General features: G+C 35.4%; 1 protein-coding gene across 1 annotated transcript in view; it reads left to right on the top strand.

Annotated features, from left to right (window-relative positions):
- Positions 1–22395, top strand: part of TOX (thymocyte selection associated high mobility group box) — a 136801-nt gene that overhangs the window by 77433 nt on the left and 36973 nt on the right. The window contains exon 3 of the mRNA XM_006923986.1: positions 14669–14950. Within this exon, the coding sequence (XP_006924048.1) occupies positions 14669–14950 (282 nt within the window). The remainder of the gene's footprint in view (positions 1–14668; positions 14951–22395) is intronic.

The raw sequence follows: 22395 nt of genomic DNA, 5'->3' as shown, positions 1-22395 counted from the left end.
ATAATTGAGATTTTCTGCATATATTGGAGTTGTCATCTTGTGGTCATATAATTATGCTAAAGATATTACATATGTTTTACACACAAAATTGTAAATACAATACAGAGGAACTGTGAACTTATTTCCATATCATTAAACACCATTTTACCCATGAGCAAAGTGCATTTTTCATAACTTACAAGAAATACCTTGCCTTGCAGTAGCACATACATTTAACATTCTTTTAAAAGCCACTCGATTTGACTTTGCTATTTGGACAATATTATGATTAGAGATTAAGGGGACAGCAGAGTTGCAGGTATTGATATAGGTCACTGACCGATTAGTAAGATTCTAATTCTATTCTAAATGGCCATTCTGCTAATTAACTTTTATTCAAGGTGCAAGCTCTCATTTTGGGAAAATGTACTCAGTTAAGATTACCTCATGACATTTCTTAAGAAAAGAGTGGAAATCATGAATGTTTATGTGTACAAAAATAAATACTAATACAACAGCTGTTTCTATCTGTTACATTGTTGCAATTAAGTTTTAGTAACAAATACTGCTCCCAATTTTATTCTAGTGGCGTTGAAATGCTTGGGGTTCATCTTAGTAATTATGCAGATCCTAAAATAATTCGTCATTTCCAATGTCCAAAACTCTAATTCTGTTGGACTTTACTTCTAAACCAATGCTCGATGACAATGTCAGTCAGTGCACCTTCTTGTACAAAATCGCCGTGTAACTAAATGCAAGCAAACTCGTTTACAATACAGGATTTTACTATTCAAATAATTCTGTTACTACAAAGATTTAGCCTTAAAATAAGCTTTTAAGCTTTATCTAAGGTGATAATAGTTCTTTTTTTATTGTTAAAAAAGTCAATGCTATTACTAAAATTTAGGGAATTAAGTAATAAAATAATAAATTGAGTATTACTTCGAATTTCAAAGTAAATTCCCCTGGCAGATTAAGATCTCTATTAACACGAGTCCAACCAAGCAAACTTCTCAGCTGACTATTACGTTCTTTTATTTTACTTTTCTTTTCTTTTCGCCACACGGCATATTAAAGTTCAGAAATGCATTCGCCAGGAAGGGCATGTCCACAGAGCAGCAATTAGTCCACATTCCACAGCCACCACACTGCAAAATGATTACTGAGAGGAAATTTCATGCTCTTGAAATACTTCAAGATTTACTATAAAAAGAATATATATGACATTTCATTTAGAATCAGGAGTTTAACTGGAGCAGAAAAGTGGGCAAGGCATTTGAGAACGGTCTTCAATGAGGGTTAAAATAAACAGCAACAACAACAAATATCAAGACATTAGATCAGATTTAAATTAAATTAAAAGGGACATTCGGTTTCCTGAGCATTTTTAGACATTTTACGGAAATCATGTTACCCAGATTATGGGCATGAATATTTAGAGCTGCTGCTGTCTTAATTGAATTCTTATTTGAAGATATCTCGCTGTCAGAGCAGGGGCCACATCAGAATCAGTATAATCAACACATGTACTCATCACCCTCCTGTGGATGAACTCTTTGTAGACCATTTTCAAAGTTTATAATGGGTCCCCCTTTACTGTGCTGCAAGGTCAACAGCTCCCCGAAGTCTCAGCCCTCCACCACTTCTACAGGGAGAACAGGTGGGAGAGAATGATTAAGCAGGTGGCAAAAGTCGTCTTCATCAAAAATGAAATGTAATGTGTAGAAAGCTCTGCTCTCCTGTTACAAGTTCCTAATGCCAGCTCTCAGAAACCCTTCAAACATCCATTTAGTCTTTTGCCATTAAAGCGAAAGGAAACATGTTTTTAAGCGAACGATGTCCATTCAGTACTCATTCACCGCAAAGAATCTGTTGTATACTCCTCATACTTTTCCTTTTTGTCTCAGAGTTGCGAAGCTTTCATATAATTAATCCATGAACCCATCCTAGACCCACAGCAAGACTTATGCATCCCCACCTCCTCTTGCAGTGTTTTTTATTTTCTTTTTTCCTCTAGATAACATGTTTCACTAACAATTGAATGGCATTGATGGACAAGTGGGGCAATATAAAGAAAGATTTTGATCAAAATGCTTGAGTCAGTTGTCCCATAAAAGCATTATTTATATGGCAACATTTTTAGTGAATGAAATGAATGTTTTAAAGGCCCAGATAAAAATGACTGCCATTGGTGTGCCATAAATATTTTTTAGGACCCAGTGAAAAAAAATGCAAGTTATTTTTGAAACATTAGGTCCATATTTGGGAACCAATAAAATGGGCTCTCTGCTAATGTAGCATCAAATGTTAGTGTGTTTTATTGGTTTCTTTCAGTTAGAACAACTTGATATTTCAGGAGATACATCCTGACTACAAACTATATCTCTAACTATCTTAAGATTTAAAAGATAAAACATTTAAAAATGAAATCGTTAATTCCCAAACAGAAGCCAAGCCATTAGATTGCTCTTAATCACGGTTTTTAAAAATACGATTTGATTGTATATTAAATTTTTAAGGGTTAAAGCTGTTTTTTACTTTAGTGGAAAAGCCACATAATTATTTTATTTTCGTTTGATTTTATTTCACATTATCTTAGACAAATCATTACTTTTATAAAAACATAGCATGTTTAGTGACCATCCAATAATTAGATAGTGTGTCTAGTGTAAATCACATTGCCTTCAAAGTTAAATTCTACTTATTTCTGTTTTCCACATGTCTTGCCATGTTAGAAAGCCTTCTCTTTTTTAAATTTTATATTCATTTCAGGTATACAGTGCAATGGTTAGACATTTATATAATTTATGAAGTGGGGTATCACTTCATAAGAAACATTCTTAATTCTCAGTGATGTTCACTGTAATTTCGGTGCAATGCAGACAGACTCCTTGTTGCAACATCATTTGCACATTTCAGTCTAATCTGTCAGCCATTAGTCTATGGCTCGGAAGTCACACCCCCCTCCTCTACAATTCTACAGCGGTGTACTTTCAGTGACAGGAATTAATCCCCTCTGACTTGTATTATAATTTGTCCCCTACACTGTGAGCTCTTCAAGCACAGGGACAGTCTTTGTTTTTTATCCCTAAGACCTGTCATAGTACCAGGCACAGAGTAAGTGTTCATTAAAATATTTCTAAATGAATTTCCTACCCAAGAAATCAGTACATGAAATTCACTCTTTCTGAGTTCCAGCTGCATCTTCCCAAGCAAGCTTTTCCGAACATCCTTTGTTAAAAAAAAGAAAACATCTAAAAACATCAAATCATACACAGTGTCAATAGCAGAGCCATCGTGATTATGACATAGGCTTTGAAGTCAGCCTTAGACAAATTCTAGCTGGTCCATTTACTAGATAACTGAAGAATCCTACCTCCGGGCCTTTGGTTCTTCATGGGTACGACATTCTCATTTGGTCCTTATGAGGGTTAAATAAGGCAATGCATATAAACTTCTTAGCATTTTGCTTGGTGTATACAGTGGGGCCAACAAATATTAGATACTTGTAATAAGAGGACTTCAGACCACAGTTAGCAAAGGCTAGCTAGCACTGAGTTGTTGAGGAAACTGATCTGTAGACAATTACCTGCTTGTTAAGTATAGACCAGTTCAAATTGGTTCTGCTAAGTGAAGTTTCCTGGAGAAATAGATTTAAAATATGAAAGGGATATTTGCTATTTTTATTAATTGGTACCCAAATTTATTTTATGTCATCATCACGCAGGTTATAATTATGCAGAATTATGATCTTTTTTTAACTCTTTAGACATTTATCTAACTTTAACATATATTTGGTAGATGTTAAACCTGTGAATGATAGATAATTCAAATTCTTAATTCCAGTGCTTTAAAATGAGCCTCTATTAAAACCTAATTATTGTATAAGTGGGTCTGTGTTAGTGGACATTGAAAGATCAAAAAAAAAAAAAATTGAAGATATTTGTCCAAATTAAAATTAGGACATGTAGCTCATATATTTTAAATGAACATGTGTGCTTCTGGAATAAAAATTTTATTATCGCCAAGTCACAGGATAGAGTTTTAATTATGACCTTTATATCAGTGGAAGCCATGTCTTTGGGATTAAAAACCTACTGCTTTAACTAGTCTAGTTAAAGACTATGGCTTGATACATTCTGGGCTCCAACTTTTATAAAAACCAGAGAACACTTCTCATAACACTTTTCTAATTTCATGGTTCAGTGCACAGTCAGTAAAGATTTAAATAATTCAGAAAGAAAGCCCATTCTCTTTCTTTATTAGAAGTTTGAGTCAGGCAAATTCTTTGACATTTAATAGGTTTTTAACCCTTTTAATAACTTTTTATAATGAAATTTATTGGCAGTTGTTTTAAAGAAAGGGTTATTATATTAGCATGAATAGCAGTCAGTAGTTTTTATGATTGGTTTTGAGACCTTGACCTTACATGACTCAAAGTGTATAAAAGCATAAATGAGTGAATAATGTTAATATTAAGTAAATTAAGTATACCCAGAAATATAGAGACTGTATATAACCACATCCATCCCATTATCTAACATGCTATAAAATTTTGGCAGGCAAATATTTGAATCTTTTAATTGTTTTAAAGAAGCTTAAGGTCACTTACAGAGTCAGACACTTTAAAGGAACTGAAAGACATTGTAATTTTCCTCGACTGATTTTACCAAGTTATTAATATACTCAATAGAAGAGGATTTCCAGCCTTTTCCTATCTTAGTTTCATGCTATTTTAATGTTTTATAATATATTATTAAAAGGATTATTGGAAGATTTCCATAATAAAATACTAATTTAAAATTACACTTTTCTTCAAGCCCCCAATAAGTTGGGAGCATACAAATATTCTGCACAGGGAAGCTATCTGGCCCAAGCAGAATATAAGGCTTTAATTTTGCTTCTTGAGATGTACTTTTAAGTGAATGTCATGTGTATCTAATGATTTAAGAGCCTCTAAATGAACTCAAATATCACTTTTCTGAACCGATGCTAAGAAGTCAATATTCCACTTGACATCGCCACTTTTAGTAGCGTCCCATTAACATTCCAATGGAAAGTATGAAATTCAGTTAAATTTTCAGGTTTAAATATAGTATAGAGGATCATTTCAACTGACTTGTGATGCTATAAATATACTGAGCTAGTTCTCACAGGTAAACCACAACTCCCATAGGGCATGTCTCATAGCTTTTCCCAAATTTCTTATCATCTATCCTTCCAATCCATTTTTTGTTGTTGTGGTTGTTTCCATGCACACAATCCTTTGAAAGTGCTCTGAAAATAAGGCACATTATTCAATCCCTTCCCTGGGCACATCAAAGCGGAGGAGATGTGAACAGACATTAGCATGTTTGAATACACTTTAATAGAAGATTACAGCTCGTGAACAAAGCACTGCCTACACTTTGTAGCACAGATGCAAAAGGCACAACCTATACCAGAAAAAAAAAAAAAAAAGCTTCACTGAACCTAATCAGGTAGACCCGAAGCAGACGCATAGACTCTTATCACTGGCAGTGCACAATTTTGTAGGAACTACTAACTCAGATGTTTTGGGAATCAGAGGATGAACCAGATGGTCCCCCAAACCCTTTTAAATAAGAAAGAGCTTTTAGTCTGTGAACTTTTATTTCTGGCCATTAATTGGAATTATGAGAGATGTTCCTTGTCAATTAACAGTTGATCTTGCCTGTTGCACATTTTCTCATTTCCTTCATTTGACCCGGGCCGAGGAGCCCTTCCAAGGGCTCGTTGAAGCACAGTGTCAAGCTTGATCATATTGATGCTGGTGTAGTTTAACAATAACAGCAGGAGACAAATAGTGTTGGCATGAAGCCATCAGAAATGGGTGCCTGGATGTGAGCAAAAAACATCTTTCCAACTGCGTGATTAAAAGGCATAACTACACCCCATAACCTCCTGGCCCTCATCATGATCCAAAGGAGAGATTACATGTACAGAGTTGATGGAAGAGAATGGTGTACTATGAACTAGAATATCTTTTTGTGTATTAAATTTTTCTGAACTTTGTATCTACCAGTTAGCCTATGCCCTGATTAGGAAGCTGTTAAAATCTGGGTTATAAGTTCAGTGTTTATCTGGACTGTTTGCTTTCTCACAGTGATACCTGTGCTCTGTGACATAAGCTGCCCGCCCAGCTTATCCTGGTGAAGGGCTCCACAAATGCAAGCTTTGGCTTCCAGGCTACTTGGTCACAATTATGTCAGTGGCTCACTGTGAACTAGAACTAGTCAGGGCAAGAGATACAAGGGTAATAACAATAGATAAACATCAGCAACTTCCACAACAACCACAAAAGTAAGTTTACATTTGACAAAGTGTCTTAGTCTTTATCCTAGTAAATCCTCACAAGAGCACTTTAAAGCGAGCATTTAAGGTCAGCACTCTTCTCTCATATTTGTTTCCTTAGAACTTACCACTGTCAAACAAACTACATCGAATACTTACTTATCATATTATCTATTTACCCCACTAGAAAGTAAGCTGCATAAGGGCAGGGATTTTGGTGTGCGTGGTCATCGTGGTTTAACCAGGTGCCGAGAGCAATGCCTGCAACAAAGGAGGCACTCGATAAACATTTGTTGTTTAAAATTCTTATCACTATCTATGGAGGTTGAAAAGTAAGACAACCCGTTAGAAACAGAGCCGGCCGTTGATGTCATGAGCAGGGCTCCTTCCGCTGCAGAGAACTGCCTCCTTTCTAGAAAAAGGAGGAAAAAGAAATCAAATAAAGTGGTGTAAAACTGCCTTTTCAGTTACATTTCTAAAAATGGATCCAGATGCATACACGAGAGCCACGAAGACACCTCTTTCTAGGGGCTGTGACAGAAAGAAAAGTCGAGTTCGGTCCGGGCGGGCCAGCACCCCGAGGAAGGTCTTTGGGAAGTGGGGTCTCCGCCCTCCCCCTCTGGCTTTCTGATATTCGGTGTCTGATCTTTGGTTCGTCCCTGGGAGAATATAGAAAATTTTAATTAATTCAATTAAAAAATTGGTGAATGATCTTTAGCCAGTGTAATTTTTAGCCATGAGTTTTAAAACTCTCCATGATATTTTCCTCTAACTTATAAAATCGCTTGAATTATCGGAAAGGCCACAATGGAGAGGCCACAGTGTGAGGAAGGAGGATGGTGAGGCATTGTGGGAGTTCCTGTGAGTGTGAACATTTGTTTTTTGAGGTGGTTTTAATCTTCTCCAAGGATGGTGGTTGTAGAGAGTGCTACATCCTTCCATTTGGCAAACATCAAATGAATCGTGATCTGGAGTTCTTGCTTTCCTGTGATAATTGGTTTTACAATGACTATTTACCCTAACTAAACTACAAGTATTCCATTTTAGTGTATTTTAAAGAAATCTAAGCCCTATGTGTTCATATTGTCTTTTGGAAGAAAAGTAGAATCCAAAAGTTAAAACTGAAAACTATTTTGTTTGGGGAACTTTATAGCTGAAATCATGTTATCCTGACCCAATATTGAGGATTAAAATACATTTTCATAAAAAGGTCCAATCTTTCTTTTGAACTTCATTTTTCCTAATCTTTAAAAATACAGCCTGGGCTTTGCATATGTATTTTCCAGATTTCCCTTCTTCTGACATCAATTATCAGTCTTCGATGTAAAAAGTCTAATAGCAAAAATGTTAGTTTATTTAAAATACACACTTTTAAATAACAAATAGATCACACAAGACACTCACATAGCAACAACTTATTTAATTTGTTTGGACAACAAATAATTTAGCTCCCTCTTGAAATGCATTTAGGAAAATAATAAATAAAATTTGATAATTAAATTTACCCATGCACTTGTTCTAGTATATATATTTGCATATTAATTGAATCCCTGGCAAAAATATGTAATCAAATTGGTGACTTAAATAATATCAACATTTACATTTTTCTCGTAGCTTCTTAGATTGCATTATTCCTAAGAAAAATGGAACCACTTAGCCTTCCTGGCCTGATTAATCATACAGGCATGAAAGCACTACCGAAAGCAAGGCTCAGAAGTCTTTATTTAGATGCTAAGGACGGTGTGTGTTTGATAGTGTGTATAAAAGGGACCGAGAGTAAGCACTTGTCACAGCCTAAGCCAGCAGGGTCTCCTCCTAGCCCTGGGGAAAGCACTCAGCAGCAAAGGGTGTCAAATGCTGAAAGACAGGGGTAAATGGAAGGGCTTCAGAGATTCCTCACGTTCTCTTGTTCCTGCTGCAACTGGCAAGCTTCCAGGCCTCGCCTGCAAAGACCACAGAAAGCAGCAGCTGGCGAGCCACATTAGCAAATAAGGCCTCAGGCCTCCCCATGTTCCAGGCTCTGTTCACCAACTGCTATTCACTCAAACAGCTGGATCAGAGCGCGCCAAGATGTCGTTAGGGTTTTATGTGTACAACTGTTTTGATATGGATTGTCTGCTAGAGGCAGAGATAATGATAGCTTTCAAGGCTTGCGTGTTCGACTGAGAAGGATGCTGATATTTGAAAAAAGAAAACAGACTCTGGAAAGATTGTGAAACACGCAGTTTTAGACACTGAAGTGCAGGCCTTGGGTGGTTCTGGTGCCATTCAAGTGCGCAATTCTAATACCATTTAGTCACTAATACAACTAATGTTGTCCTGAGGATTTTTATTCCCCTTTGGTACTACAGTTACAGCTAAACGTTACTCATTTTTAAAAATAATCCAAGATGAGCAACTTGGGTTTTGTTTTTTTGTTTTTTGTTTTTTTTTTTCATTTTCAAAGAAAACCCAAGGAAAATAAAGGGCAAACACATGCTGAAATATGTATTAGATAGTGCCCCTGGGGTCTCCCACGTGAGGGCTCTCTCCAACCTGGAGTTCTTATCGCTATAAGTGACCGGGCGAGGGGAGAAAGGAACATGGCATTAGCATCAAGCCGTGCATTACAAGGTCATGAGGCAAAGTATGTGACATCTGCTTTGGTTTCCTAACTGATTTTAATTGAGCTTTTATTTCCATTAATTGGAATAAGGTTTTGAAGGAACTCAAATGAAATCTTTTCTTCATCATCATAATCCTCCTCCATTATTTTAATTGACATTTTTAGTTCTCGTAATTATAGAACAATATTAGTCCTCAATAGCAATCTGTAAAATTTAAGGAAACAGTTTTGGTTTTCTAAAAAAAAAAGTAAAATCTAGTATTCATTTTCAATAAATTGTGTTTCCCAATGGAGAGGAACATATTAAGAGCCATTCAAAGCTAAAATGCCAGCGACATGCAGGACTTTTTGCTAAGAAAAAGTAAAATTCACTGAGCTTGAAAAGAACGAAATGAGAAATACACACAATAGAATATACCTTTGAGACATTTGATTCCTGAGAATTTAGCAAATGCAGTTCACAAGAGATCAAGGATTTATAACACTATGTATGTGAAGCCAGCATCATCAATCCTCATTGTGCTTGGCCTACACATCTATTCAGTGTGACTCAAGAAATGTGTGTTTAGTGCCTACGATATGCCAAGATCTGTGCTAGGGCTACGATGGTCAACAAAATAGATTCTATTTCTGCTTTTTTGAGTTTGTAATCGGTTAGGGTATATCCATTAAGATTAGGTTCAGCTGCATATAATAAACTCGTAATGATAATGACTGTAAAAAAGATAAGCATGTACTTCCCTTTTTCATTAAAGATTCCCACAGTAAGCAGATTGTCCAGGGACTGGTGGCTCCATGATAATCAGACACACAAGCACCTCTTTCTCAGGCCTCCAGTGTCCTAAGGGTGATGCCTCTTGGTCCAAGACATTTTCCCAAGCTCCCACCATCAATCTCACATTTTCGCCAGCAGAAAAGAACAAAGGAAGGTGAGCCCTTTCCTTTTGAGAGATTTCTAGAAGTACCACACAACACTTTTACTTGCATTGTATTAGCCAAAACATGGTCACATGGCCACATATAGCTTTTTGGCGAGAAAGCTAAATAGAGGTCTATTCCTCAGAACAAACATATAATGAATGTCAGAGGGTCCAGTTCAAGGTTTCTGCCACAAAGGGAGACAGTCATTATTCAAATTTTCTTTTCATCTTGTGACCAACACTAAACAAAGTTCACAGGAAAAAAGAAAAATCAAACTGGTTACAGTTAGTTTATACTTGTAGCATTTATTTATTCATTTATATTCTGACTCAGCAAATATTTTTGAATGCTTGAAATACCCAACTTAATTAGTTGTGTACTAATCAAGATTACTGTCTAGAAGGTTCATACACATTAGACAGAGAAATTTGAAAGTGGTATCCCATAGAGAAAGTACAAACAAAATGTTTGGGCCGTTCAGAATAAAAGAGTTCTTGAAGCTTTGTAGATGAGCTGACTTTTGAACTTGACTTTAAAATGTATTTAGGGTGTGGATATGTGAATGTGGTAATGGCATCGTGGAGTCGTGAAAAGAACACAAACATATAAAATAAGCATATTTCATTTCCGCTTTAATTTCTGTTAGGAGAGAGATGTGAGATCATTTAACCTCTTCATCCTTGATGAACTTGTGCAAAACAGTCATTCCTACAGGTTGCCTCAAAGGGGAATTATAAGTCTCAGCAGGTAAAAATACTATACGAACCACAAATCACTGAGCAAAGTATGGTTTCTTTTTACTGATTTTTAGAATTTCAGACAGCAAATACTCGGAAAATGAATGTGAACATAACAGCATGGACAGTGACGCACATCCAAGGGGTAGAGAGACATAGGCAAAGAATAGAAATTAATTGAGTTTGCCTGAACAAGAAACTGTGTGTAGAATAGTTATAAGGAATAAGGTTTACTTGGACCATAGAATGGCATGCTGAAGAGATTGGATTCAATTTGGTAGGTGGATATCCTTGGGAAGTTTTTGAGCCCATAGCTCATGAAGATTAATTTTGCGGGACTCTTCCGGGTAGATGAGAAGAGATTCTTTTTAGTTAAGTAGCTATTGCAAGTGAAGAAGTAATAAAGGCCTGATATACGTGAATGAGTGTGGGAATAAAAGGAAAGGCAGATGGAAGAGGTATTTTAAAATAGACTCAGTGAGACTCACAAGAGTTTGATAGAAAAGGACAGAATCAAAAATTACTAGAACATTTTGAGTAGAGGTGATGGGGAGGATGAAGGTGTCATCAACAGAAATTGGGCACATAGTACAAAACAGATTTGAGAAAGAAAACTTTGTTCTTGTTTCTAGCAGGGTGATGGCTAAGTCGTGATGTCTGGCAGGTGGTTGCAGAGTCGAGACCTGGAATTTGGGCCAGAACTGTCCATTTTAATTTCGGATATTCTCCATTAACAAAACCACAGTGAATTTTAGCCAGGTGGAAGAAATATGACCTAGAAATAGGATGTTAGGGAATCATTTGGGGGTGGAGATTGTAGGAAGAAGAGAAGTCAGTAGAGGAGCCGAGAAGAATCAGACGAAACAGCGGATGTCATTAAGCATGATTTAAGTGAATTATTCACAATACGTTAAAAATTTTGGAGATGAGTAGGAAATAATATTTTGTAAGTTGAGGTTTTGTATTTGACGTTAAGACTTGTAATCAATCAATATCTTTCTAGAAGGAAGCCAATAATCAAAACATTCGCTTACCTTCATGAGCTAACTAATTATTATTAATCAGCAATGAGACTCCATCCAGTTCGATTTTCTGCATATTATCCATTAGGCAGTGATTAATACTGAATTGACTCCTCTGAAAGCAAAGTAAAATGGAAATAGTCCTCCTAAGTCAGAGATGCGACCATGGGTGTTAAGATTTGACTATTTCTAAGTGCGTCTGAGAGCTAAGAGAGAAGTATACTCTCTAACGTGTGCTGGCCACCCTCCAGACAAGAAAATTATTCTTTGATTTGGTGTTAAAGCTGCTATCCATGTGGCCTAACACCACTGGTGACATGATATTTTGAACTAATGATGAGTTTGTTGAAAAAGAGGTACTCTGTTGAGTACTTCATTGTCCCTACCCAAACTGATTCTTTAACACTCTTTAGCCATGCTCACCTCCTTCTACTAATAGTACAAAGGTGGGAATACAAATTTTCCTGCTCATAACACTAATTAACATGAGAAAACAATAAAAATGATTAGAAAATGGTAGAAGAGATAGGTGCTATAAAGTGAGATTGCTTTAGACTTTTGAAGACCCTTAGTTGTGGTCATAAATCTGGAAACTGTATGTAAGTCAATTTAAAAATCGTCCTCTGCAGTATCATGTTAAAACCATGATATTTCTGAAAGAGTGAGATTAAAGAGTGAGCACCAAACAGATCAATTACAAACTGCTCAAAAAATGCTTTGTAACTTGGGATTTACATGAAGAAGAAATCAATATATCAAATAACTAAATGCTTTTTGAAAGATAATTTAAAGTATGTTTTTGTTAATAAACATTTTTAATTTATTAGACTATAAATAAGTGACCTCCTATAAACATACATGTTTAAACATGCACCTAAGTGCTGTATTTGGTGCAACTGGGAGAGGAGGCTGCCCTGTATAGGACAGGGCCCATTTGAGCATCCATTACTCTGTGCCCACAATGAGAGAACTGATCTACATGCTAAGAGTCTAAGAAAAAAACACAGTAGGACATTAATAAAATACCCCTTCAACACTTTGGAGAGTAGCCCTGAAAAGATACTTAGTATATACTGCCTCTTCTATGTATTTGCAAAAGTTGGTCCTGATGTTTATGGTACCCTCTGTCAGTAACACAACTTTCAGGATGTCCGTGAAAGCTAGTGTTATTTCACATGGAGGATCAGATTATAGAAGTTATATGAACAGCTAAGAAGGAACAAAAGGTGAGTGGAGGCAATAGATAAAAACAATCAATTTGGGTGGACAACATTTGACGAGGTGTTTTTGATTATCTTTAGTTGTAACTCTGTGGGATACAGAAAATGTGGAATCAGCTGCTTAATATAGTAGGAAGTATCAAAGAATTGAGAGATGTAGATTTTAACTCTGTCTTGAGGAGGTCATTTAACCACTCTGGGCTTTATTCGTTCATTTATTCATTTATATTTATTATATATTTTCTTTACAGACATTCCACAAGGCAGTACTATGGCCTGCCCCTAGAGTTCCCCTTCTATAGACTGTGAAAATGTCACTAAGGGTCTTTGAAGCTCTATCATATGTCATAGAATAGTAATAACTACTTAATTAGAGACTTCATAAAAATGAGAACTATGAGTTACTCTTGAAGGGTTGGAGGAATTTAGTTTAAACTATGGAGAAAAATGTTGATTTTGACCAGGAAAGCAGCAGGTACAAAACCATGGGCCAGCGTAAGCCCAAGCCAAGAAGAGCCAAATTCTAGGATGCCTACAACTGAAGATGAAGACGAAGCAGTGGTAAGAGCTAGAAAGACGTGAAGAGGTGACTCATAAGAGACCCCACGGTGAAGACGGTAAACCTAAAGCACAGGCAGACTCTGCCTCAGTCACGACTTCAGTTTCAGATGGAACTGACGAGGCTAGTAAAGTGACTAGAGAGCTTTGGTAGAAAATAATTTTATTACCAAAAGAAAAAAAAAAAGCCTATGACTAAGTTACTTAATTGACCTTTACAGTATTTCCATGTCATGATAACATTTGCAGACAGGTAATTACTAGGCATTCTGACACCATGTGGGATTTTTTTTTTTTAACAAAACCGAGAAAGATGTTATTAATTTTATTTTTTCAGTTGTAAATGTGACTTTAACCACATATCCCTTCCCTGCCTTTCTTTTTTCTTTTTTTCTCCTTTTTTCTCTTGTTTGATAAACCAAGAACTGCATGAAATCACCAAGCCCCCTCACAGTGAAAAACTGTGCTGCTCCTATAAGTACCGCAAAATAGTCCCCATTATTTTAAGTTTGAAAATGCCAGAGAAACATTAAGTGAAATCCACCATACTCCTTTTGTACAGCAGATTTGACCTCTAGATACGTTAAGAGCTTCATCCTCCAATGCTTTTAATTCTAATCCTTGCAGAGACGAAATTCATTGCTTGAATTACAAGAGTGAGTCTCATTAAGGCTAAGAAGCAGTGACCCAGATAGCATAATGGATTAATATGGTGACCTTGCAACTTTAGAGCTTCACTTTCCAATCTGACGATGCCATCAAATCACTTCAATAGTCAATTAATCAATTTGTTAATACCAGCCTGTAAGTGTTCCGAGTCTGGAAGTTAGTAGATCATTTTGGCCAATACTCACCTGTGTAGATTTAAACTGAGAACCACTCCCAGAACCTCTCTTAAATAATCAGAATAAAAGAAATAGGGTTTTCTGAATTGCCATGAATGCTGTAATCTCTAATAATTATGTAATTCTGACACTCTAGTAAGCATCAATATTTTGAAACTTATACCATAAATATCTATTAATGATAAGTTTATGTTTCATTAGTAAAGATGGACTGTAAATATAATTCATCAGCTCTTGAGTAATGAAATGTGATGTTGATCTAATTCTCAAATTCTATTCTTTTAGTAATAGCACCTTTATATACTGTTAGGATTATTCAACTCTGGAGAGGTGTTGAGGAGGGAGTGGAAATGTATATATATAATTTAGCAGGGCATCATCCTACAGAATTTTTAAAGTCTAAGGACATTTAAAAATTTTTTTCAGAAACATGTTTTAAATATATTATTTTTATTCAATTTTTTTGTAGATGCAAGATATACGGAACCCAGAAGGAACTCAATATAGCTCCCATCCTCAGATGGCAGCCATGAGACCAAGGGGTCAGCCTGCAGATATCAGGCAGCAGCCAGGAATGATGCAGCATGGCCAGTTGACCACCATCAACCAGTCCCAGCTAAGTGCTCAGCTTGGATTGAATATGGGAGGAAGCAGTGTCCCCCACAACTCACCATCTCCACCTGGAAGCAAGTCTGCAACTCCTTCTCCATCCAGTTCGGTACATGAAGATGAAGGCGATGAAACATCTAAGGTAGAACTAGGTTATTTCTAGGACATACAGGAAAATGTTTATTGCCTAAAAATAAGTATCATTTGACACCTTCCTTGACGTGTGGTGAGTGCAAGTTTATATTATCTAAATTAAGAAACATTGGTGGGGGACATACTTTTTTAATGAAGCATGGGGTATAAACTGAACAAATTGAATCACCTGCTTGTCCAATTACATTTTTAAGTCTCTAATAAATCCTTTTAATGCAGATGTATTAAGCATAAAAGTAAGTTGCACCCCCAAAATATAGGGTCTGCATAACCAGTAAGGGAGAATAATTCTTGTAGGACTCGACATCCAAAATCAGGCTGAATTCACCACTCCTTCAAAAATATCACTTTCAATTTAACAGTTTTATTTTAAGAAGGCAACATCCCAAGGATAGCGCTGTGTGTGTGTGTGTGTGTGTGTGTGTGTGTGTGTGTGTGTGTGTGTGTGTGTTAGATGAAACCTTTGAGACCATCTGACCCAACCAGAAGATGAGGAAAGTAAGGGGCAGGGATATTAGATGACTGCCTTTCAGAATAAAAAAACCTGAGTGTTTCATTGCTTACCTTTTGTTAACCCCATGTCTGTCTGTCACATTAAGTTATCTGTATAGGAAGACAGGTCTTAAATATCCTTAGATTGGAAAATTACCTGCAGAAGGTAGTTCTTTAAAGTATCTGTGGCAGCTTTTCTAAATGACTGTTCCAAAACCAAGCACATTTTCACTCAAAAACCCCAAATTATCTCTTTATTGCCTTGCTTATCAGTCAGGTATCTTCCAGATTTGTCCCAGTGAGGACTCTTGTGCCTAGTTACTATAAAAAAAGCCCACATTTATGTGAGTACTTCTAATTCCTCCTCTTTTTAAAAATATTACTAATGAATTGTCACTTGTGACAGTCCTTTGATTCTTTTCACTTTTGTGAGAATTTCGTTTTTGGAAAATTAAACTTGTCAACATGCCACCAAAGGCAACACTATGGGATTCTGATCTAGTGTATATGGTTAACTTTCTAGCAGCTACACTAATTTTTTAAAGATCAAGGTAAATAGTGACTCATAGATTTATTTAGCCTGATGACAAAGACAAGCCTGCTATATTGAATATATTTTATTATGTTTACTATTCTTGATGCTCTGGCATTTGGAGCCTTAATTTTGGAAAGACTACCCCTCTCCAGACCTAGCTAATTCCTAGAGACAGTGAATGACTTCCCTGTAAGCACCTTGGTCAACAACCAACCAATCCAGAGTCCACACGCCCAGCTGTCTCTTTTATCAAACTCTCACGCCAAGCCAATAATTCCCCTGCCCTAAGTCACCCCAAGACCAGGTACCACCTCTGTAGCCTAGAGCCCACTGACATTGTTCGAACTATCCAATCCAAAGCTTACTCAGAATACGTGCCCTGCCTTGCCCATCCATCCCACAAAAACCCCAATAAAGGCTCTGGTCCATGTTCTGCCCTCTTCCTATCTATGCTTCCTAAACAACCCTACATGGCACGCCACGCCTCCTGTTTCTAGATGTCTGTGAGTATAAACTTCTTCTTTTATGCAGACATTTCCATGTGCGCTACCTTAATACAAAGCCCAGGTACATTTTAAAGCAGCTGCACGACTAAACATCATCACCTGTGCTGATCTCGTCCACTCTCACGGTCTCTCCCTGTTGTCAGTGAGCCAGTCTCTCACTGAGCAAGGTAAAAAGGCAGGAGGAGACATTATTGATATTACATAATAAATAAATTACATAAGATAAAAAGGCAGGAGGAGACATTATTGATATTACATAAATAATGTATTGGGCTAGAGAAAGCCTGACCTTTAACTGATCATTTGGGGGACAAAATAATTTTCTTAAGAAAATAGGTATTATTCAAATGGTATCCAATAGCCAGTGAGCACCTGGATCCAAACGTGAACATCAAGAACTTTGTGTGGCCATGATTTAGATATTGGATTAGATATGGATAATTCAAGATAATTTCCTAAACATAGATGATATATACTATATTACAAGGAGAAAATTATATTCTACTCATGGTAAAGAATATTTGTGCATCTGGATTATATCTTTATAAGTATTCCTTGCTAGAATTTTGAGACGTTTAATGCGAAATTAGTAGCATCTTCTGACAGTAAAGTTTATGCAAGATTATTCTTACTTACAATAGCATTTTCACACTCTTCAACTTATATAAGTAGAAGACTGAATAGAAACCAGAAATTCATAGAATTAGCATTCACAGATTCTGCCATTTCCTGTTAACCCACAAGGTCCATATCTTATAATTTTGCTGAGGCATGAATTGTATGCTATGAGCTTCCAGACTGGCGTGAAATTTTGCCATTGAGTAACCTATCCAACCATTCCACATGCACATGGAAGAATAATTTATAGCTCACTATTAATGATTGTATAAGCGGTGTATAATAGAACTTATATTCTATAGTGGTATATTCCTGATTAGCTGTTTGTGAAGGCTTAGGGATGGATTTCTCAAGAATGCCCTCATCAAAATGACTCTTTGTCTCTACAAATATTCTAGTTTATGTTTAGTAGAACTGTATTTTCCATCTTAAGTAAATCTATCCTCCCATTCTACCTCTACACACTGTTCAACCCTCTTAATTGGAGATCCTCCTACCCATTTGTTCAAGTTATATTTATTAAATCACTAAAAAAATCCTGTGATAAAAATGCTCGAGTATTCTTCGTTACAGTTAAAGATTAAACTGAGGTGTTTTGTTTTTATTTTTTTAATATATGTGAGCAGGATTTATAGCAACCTCTCCAGTTAAGTGTGAAATAGCATTAAGTCAAAAGGATCATTTAAATCATTTCTAACAAGAGAATTAAAAAAGAATATTTAGTCTCGCACCAGAAAAAGCCTTTAAAGCTTCCCTCTTAACACTCTGTGCTCCCTTAATAATTACATATTAATTCCAGTAAATCTAGTTGAACAATTAAATGAAATAAGTTCGTGTTAACAGAGATATACTGTAAATACATCAATAAAGTAAATTATCACCTTATAAACACTACCCATGGTTCTGATTGCTATGGAGCTGTGTTGACAGCCTAAAGTCATAAACTAGACATACAATAAAACATCAAAGAAATATAAACGTGAGTAGCTTGTTGTTCTAAGCCTATAATCCAGTACTTGTAATACAACACACACTTTAAGACACTTAAAGTATCTGGCATTACGACTATATTTTTAGCACAGTTTTCCCTTTAAGGGAATTATGGGCTAAGAATCACAATTTATATATTTCCATTCTTTTACTTTCAACCCTTCTGCTTAAAGTAGCCTTAAGTTTTATATATGTCTCTTGTAAATTGCACTTGGTTAGATAATCTTTTACTTTTAAATGAAACTGACTTCATTTACATTAACTTAAGTACTAAAATATTTGAGTTTATTTCGCCATTTAAGTATATTGTGTTCTATTTTTCCCACATGTTCTATGTTTCTTTTTCTCTTTCTTAACCTCTTTAAGATGGTTTTATTTTTCTCATTCCATAATTTCCCATTTTAAGGTTGGAAATTGTATACTCTTTCTGTCTATTTAGTAGCTACCCCTGGCACACAAACACATAAAAGTCTAACACTGTTCAGTATCTTTACTCTTCTAACATTAACTTTGACTCCAAACACTCTCCTTCCAATTTATACTAGGACAGTTATTGCTGTTGTTTATTTTAATGATAATTTAATTTCTGTCACTGAATAAACAAACTTCAAGAAACATTGTTTTTATTATTTTAGTGTATTTTTTCCTTTAGATTTATTCCCATTATTTTCCCTATGCCTTTAAATTTTTCTTTCGTGAGGATCTATTGGGACCATAATTACCTTGAAAAGTACTTTCACTAAGTATAGAATTTTAGATTGACAGTGATTCTCTTCAATTATTATGAAGGTATTATATTACTTCATTGAATCCTGATTTTGATTATCGCTTTTGAGAATTCTATTACATCACTGTCTTTCCTTTGAAAGTAATCTTCCCTTACTCTAACCAATTTTAAGATCTTCTCTTGCCTTTGGTGTCCTTCGGGTTCACCATGATGTCTGTGGGTTTCTTTAAATTTATCCTGAAATTAAATATTTCTGTTTTTCATCAGTTCTGGGAAATTTTCAGCCATTATTGTTTTTCAGATATTTCCTCTACCCTATTCTTGTTCCCTTCTTATGCTGTAATTCTGATAAGATATGCTATGCTTTTCCCTGTCCTTCATGATTCTTTTATATTATCCATTTTCTTGCCCCTCTGTATTACATTCTGATTAATTTATTTATATCAATTTCATAGTTCATAATTCTCTTTTCAGCAATATTAGGTCTGAAACTAAAGCTGATCTATTGAGGCTTTAATTACAGTTATTTTATATTTCTAGTTTTATCTGTTTCTCAGATTTGTTTGGACTTTTCTTTAGTTGTTTGCTCTTGATCCATATACTTAACCTCTTTTGTTCCTTTAAGCATTTGCTACTTTCAATACGTGAAGTTGTTTGGGGTCTGATTCTAGTGTCTGTAGTTGCTGGGGTTTTTGGTCTTAATACCTTGTTTCATTTTGCTTTTTTGCTTTTGGAATAAGAGCTGATGTTGATGAGAACTTTAGGAGACTTCTGCTAGATAGACCTGGTTTGAAAGTGGATTCCTCTAAAGATGATTTGTGTTTGCTTCTACCAAGTATCTTGGACCCTTACAATCTAGAGCAACTCTTGCCTTACACTTTTTAAAAATTATCCAAGTAGCATGAATTCAGGGTTAAATCCTTAAAAATGCTGTTTGTGAATTATCACAAAAGACATTTCCCCCCTCTCCATTTAGTATTATCCTTTCAGGTCTTAAGAAGACACATGTAAGAGAAATCATTTTATTTCTCTTTTGTTCTGAGAGTCTAATTCTTTTCCATTCTGACTTTAACAGAAGCTCTCTTTTTCATACCCCACTTTCAGCCAGCAATGAGTTTTATCTTCTATCTACTATGCCTTTGACTCAATTTCACCAAATTCAACAACTATCTTCAAGATAAAATCTGTCTTCAGTACTTTGCTTACTTATCTGGGTTCCTGCTTTCACTTAAAAAGTTTGTTTTTAAGAGTTTCTTACTAATTAGCTAGTTTCTCAATGCATGTGCTTTGCCATTCTGGAGTGAACGAGAAGTGTTGCTGTTGTTGTTGTTTTCCTTAAAACAAATAGGACAAGTCACTAGACTTTTCTTTTTTTAAAAAACTACTTTTTGTTTACCACTGTTCTGAAGGCAAGAAGATTCCTGAAACCAAATAAAAATGATAAGCAGACAGGTTTTTATAAACATTAAGTGAAATCAAGCAGTGTTAGCACCAAATGTCAAGTCAAATTATCTAGCAATAAGACACAAAACTTAAGATTGAGGCTTCGAAGTCTGGTGTTTTGCACATTGAACCGTGTTTATTATACAATTGTTCAACACTCCTCATGCTATAATATGTATGATATTTTTAAAGAAGCCTTTATTTCCCAGCAATAGAAAAAATATATATTCTTCATTTATCAAATTTAAAGTATCCCATTGGTTAAGCCTGAACATAACAAAGTAGTTCTGGGGAAAATAATAAAATTCAGTCAAACAGCTAGTTAGTACTCAATTTCAGATAATTGTTCCTAAAATTCATTTAAGTAACTAAATTATACTAGGACAGTATTTTCAAGGTGTGTATGTTGTTAGGTGATTTATACCCTAGGTAAATGAGCATATTTGATTAATTCATGGAATAAAAATAAAGTGAGGCTAAACATAGACACCTGGCATTTTATTCAGTGGAACCGTGTCTCAACAGCTGGTGCATTCTTTTAAGGCAGGAAAAACCCTCTATCCAAAACAGCAAGAAGTAAACCTAATGGCACAGACAGGCAAAGTTAGAAAAGGCCAAATGAATCCAACAAAATTCATAAATATAACAAATAGATGTATATAATTACAATTGACTCTTCCTCACTTTAAAGTGATTTTTCCAGACAGTAGCCCAATTTTTTCATCCTACATAAGGCTTCCGAATGTCTTAGCCTAACTTGTCCTAAAACAATACTCAGCTATGTTTGACAGAATCAAGGATTTTTAAAAATGGATTTGCTTTACAAACTATGATACAGATACAATGCCTCATACTTATGAATCATTTCAAAAGTATAGCATTTTATATATTTTTTTCTGTAGTTGATGTTTTGAGTCATTGAATGTACCATTATTATTAATGATAATAATAAGCCTGATTGTAAAATGAAAGAAGTAGTACAGCCTTGCTGATTTCACAGTAACTAGATGACTTACTTTCCAAGTTTATTTGAAATTATTCTCATAAGCGGCTTTTAGGTGGCATTGTTTAGAAAGAAAAGAGAATGAATTTAAGTAGCAAAATTTTTCACTTACAGAAACAATACCATCACAAAAAGTGCTGTGATATGCCCTGTTTTCATGGCGAAGATTTTATAATATTTACTTTATATGATAAGAGTTATAAGTAGAGTTCTGTGTTGTTTGTTCAGCCTATTATGCAGATGGTGCTTGATTAAAATCTATTTTAAACTACAGCGATTACTGCAAGATAGTGTGCATTAAACAGCTCTCCCAGCTCCATTACAGGCTGTGGGACCGCGGCAGTTTATTTTAAATATGCTTATAGACATTTCTAACTTCTCCAGGGACATTTCAACATCAGTGATTCTCTTTCCTTGAGAGTCTTAACTCCTGTGCTCTGTATTCTTAACAGGCATTATCTAAGCCATACCATTAACACATGCTTTTTTAAAGTGAAAAATTATTGTTTTCTTGTGATAAATAAGTAAATACATCACTGTAATTAAGCAGTAAGACATGAGAGGAGGTGGATTACAAAAAACCTAAGGATACCTGTAGGGGTTTTAGAAATAAATGTATGTTTCCAAGTAAGTTACATTAAACACACGCTTCTGTGTGAAGCTTACCTGAGAGTATATTTTTTATGTATTTATATATGTATTTATTTAATCATTAATGCTTTAATTGGATAGGATAGGAAATAAGTCTATGGGTGATCAGGATTATAATTTGGGCTTCAATGCAGCCATGTTCTTAGTTGGTGTAATTTTCATACAACTTTTATATGTGTCTTAAATGTCCTGTGTCTTGTAATTCTAAGCCTCAGCCCCACACTGTAGGATAAAGGAGTGGGAATGTGTGATGATCCACTGCACTTATGATACCAGAGTGATGCTGTGAGGATGGCAAGCTTCACAGGAGCTTGTCCTTACTTTCCATGTGCTTGTCATTGTGAGATTTATATTTTTGCATTACATGGTTTCATCTTTATTCTAAAGATGATGATGTTGGAATTAAATTTAACTCTCCAGTCTTAGAACCCTAGTAACTTTAAAAATAGTGTACTCTAGAACAATGCCC

This window comes from Pteropus alecto, unplaced genomic scaffold, assembly GCF_000325575.1.
Source record: "Pteropus alecto unplaced genomic scaffold, ASM32557v1 scaffold87, whole genome shotgun sequence".
Classification (NCBI taxonomy): Eukaryota; Metazoa; Chordata; class Mammalia; order Chiroptera; family Pteropodidae; genus Pteropus; species Pteropus alecto.
This window is presented reverse-complemented; position numbering and strand designations above follow the sequence as displayed.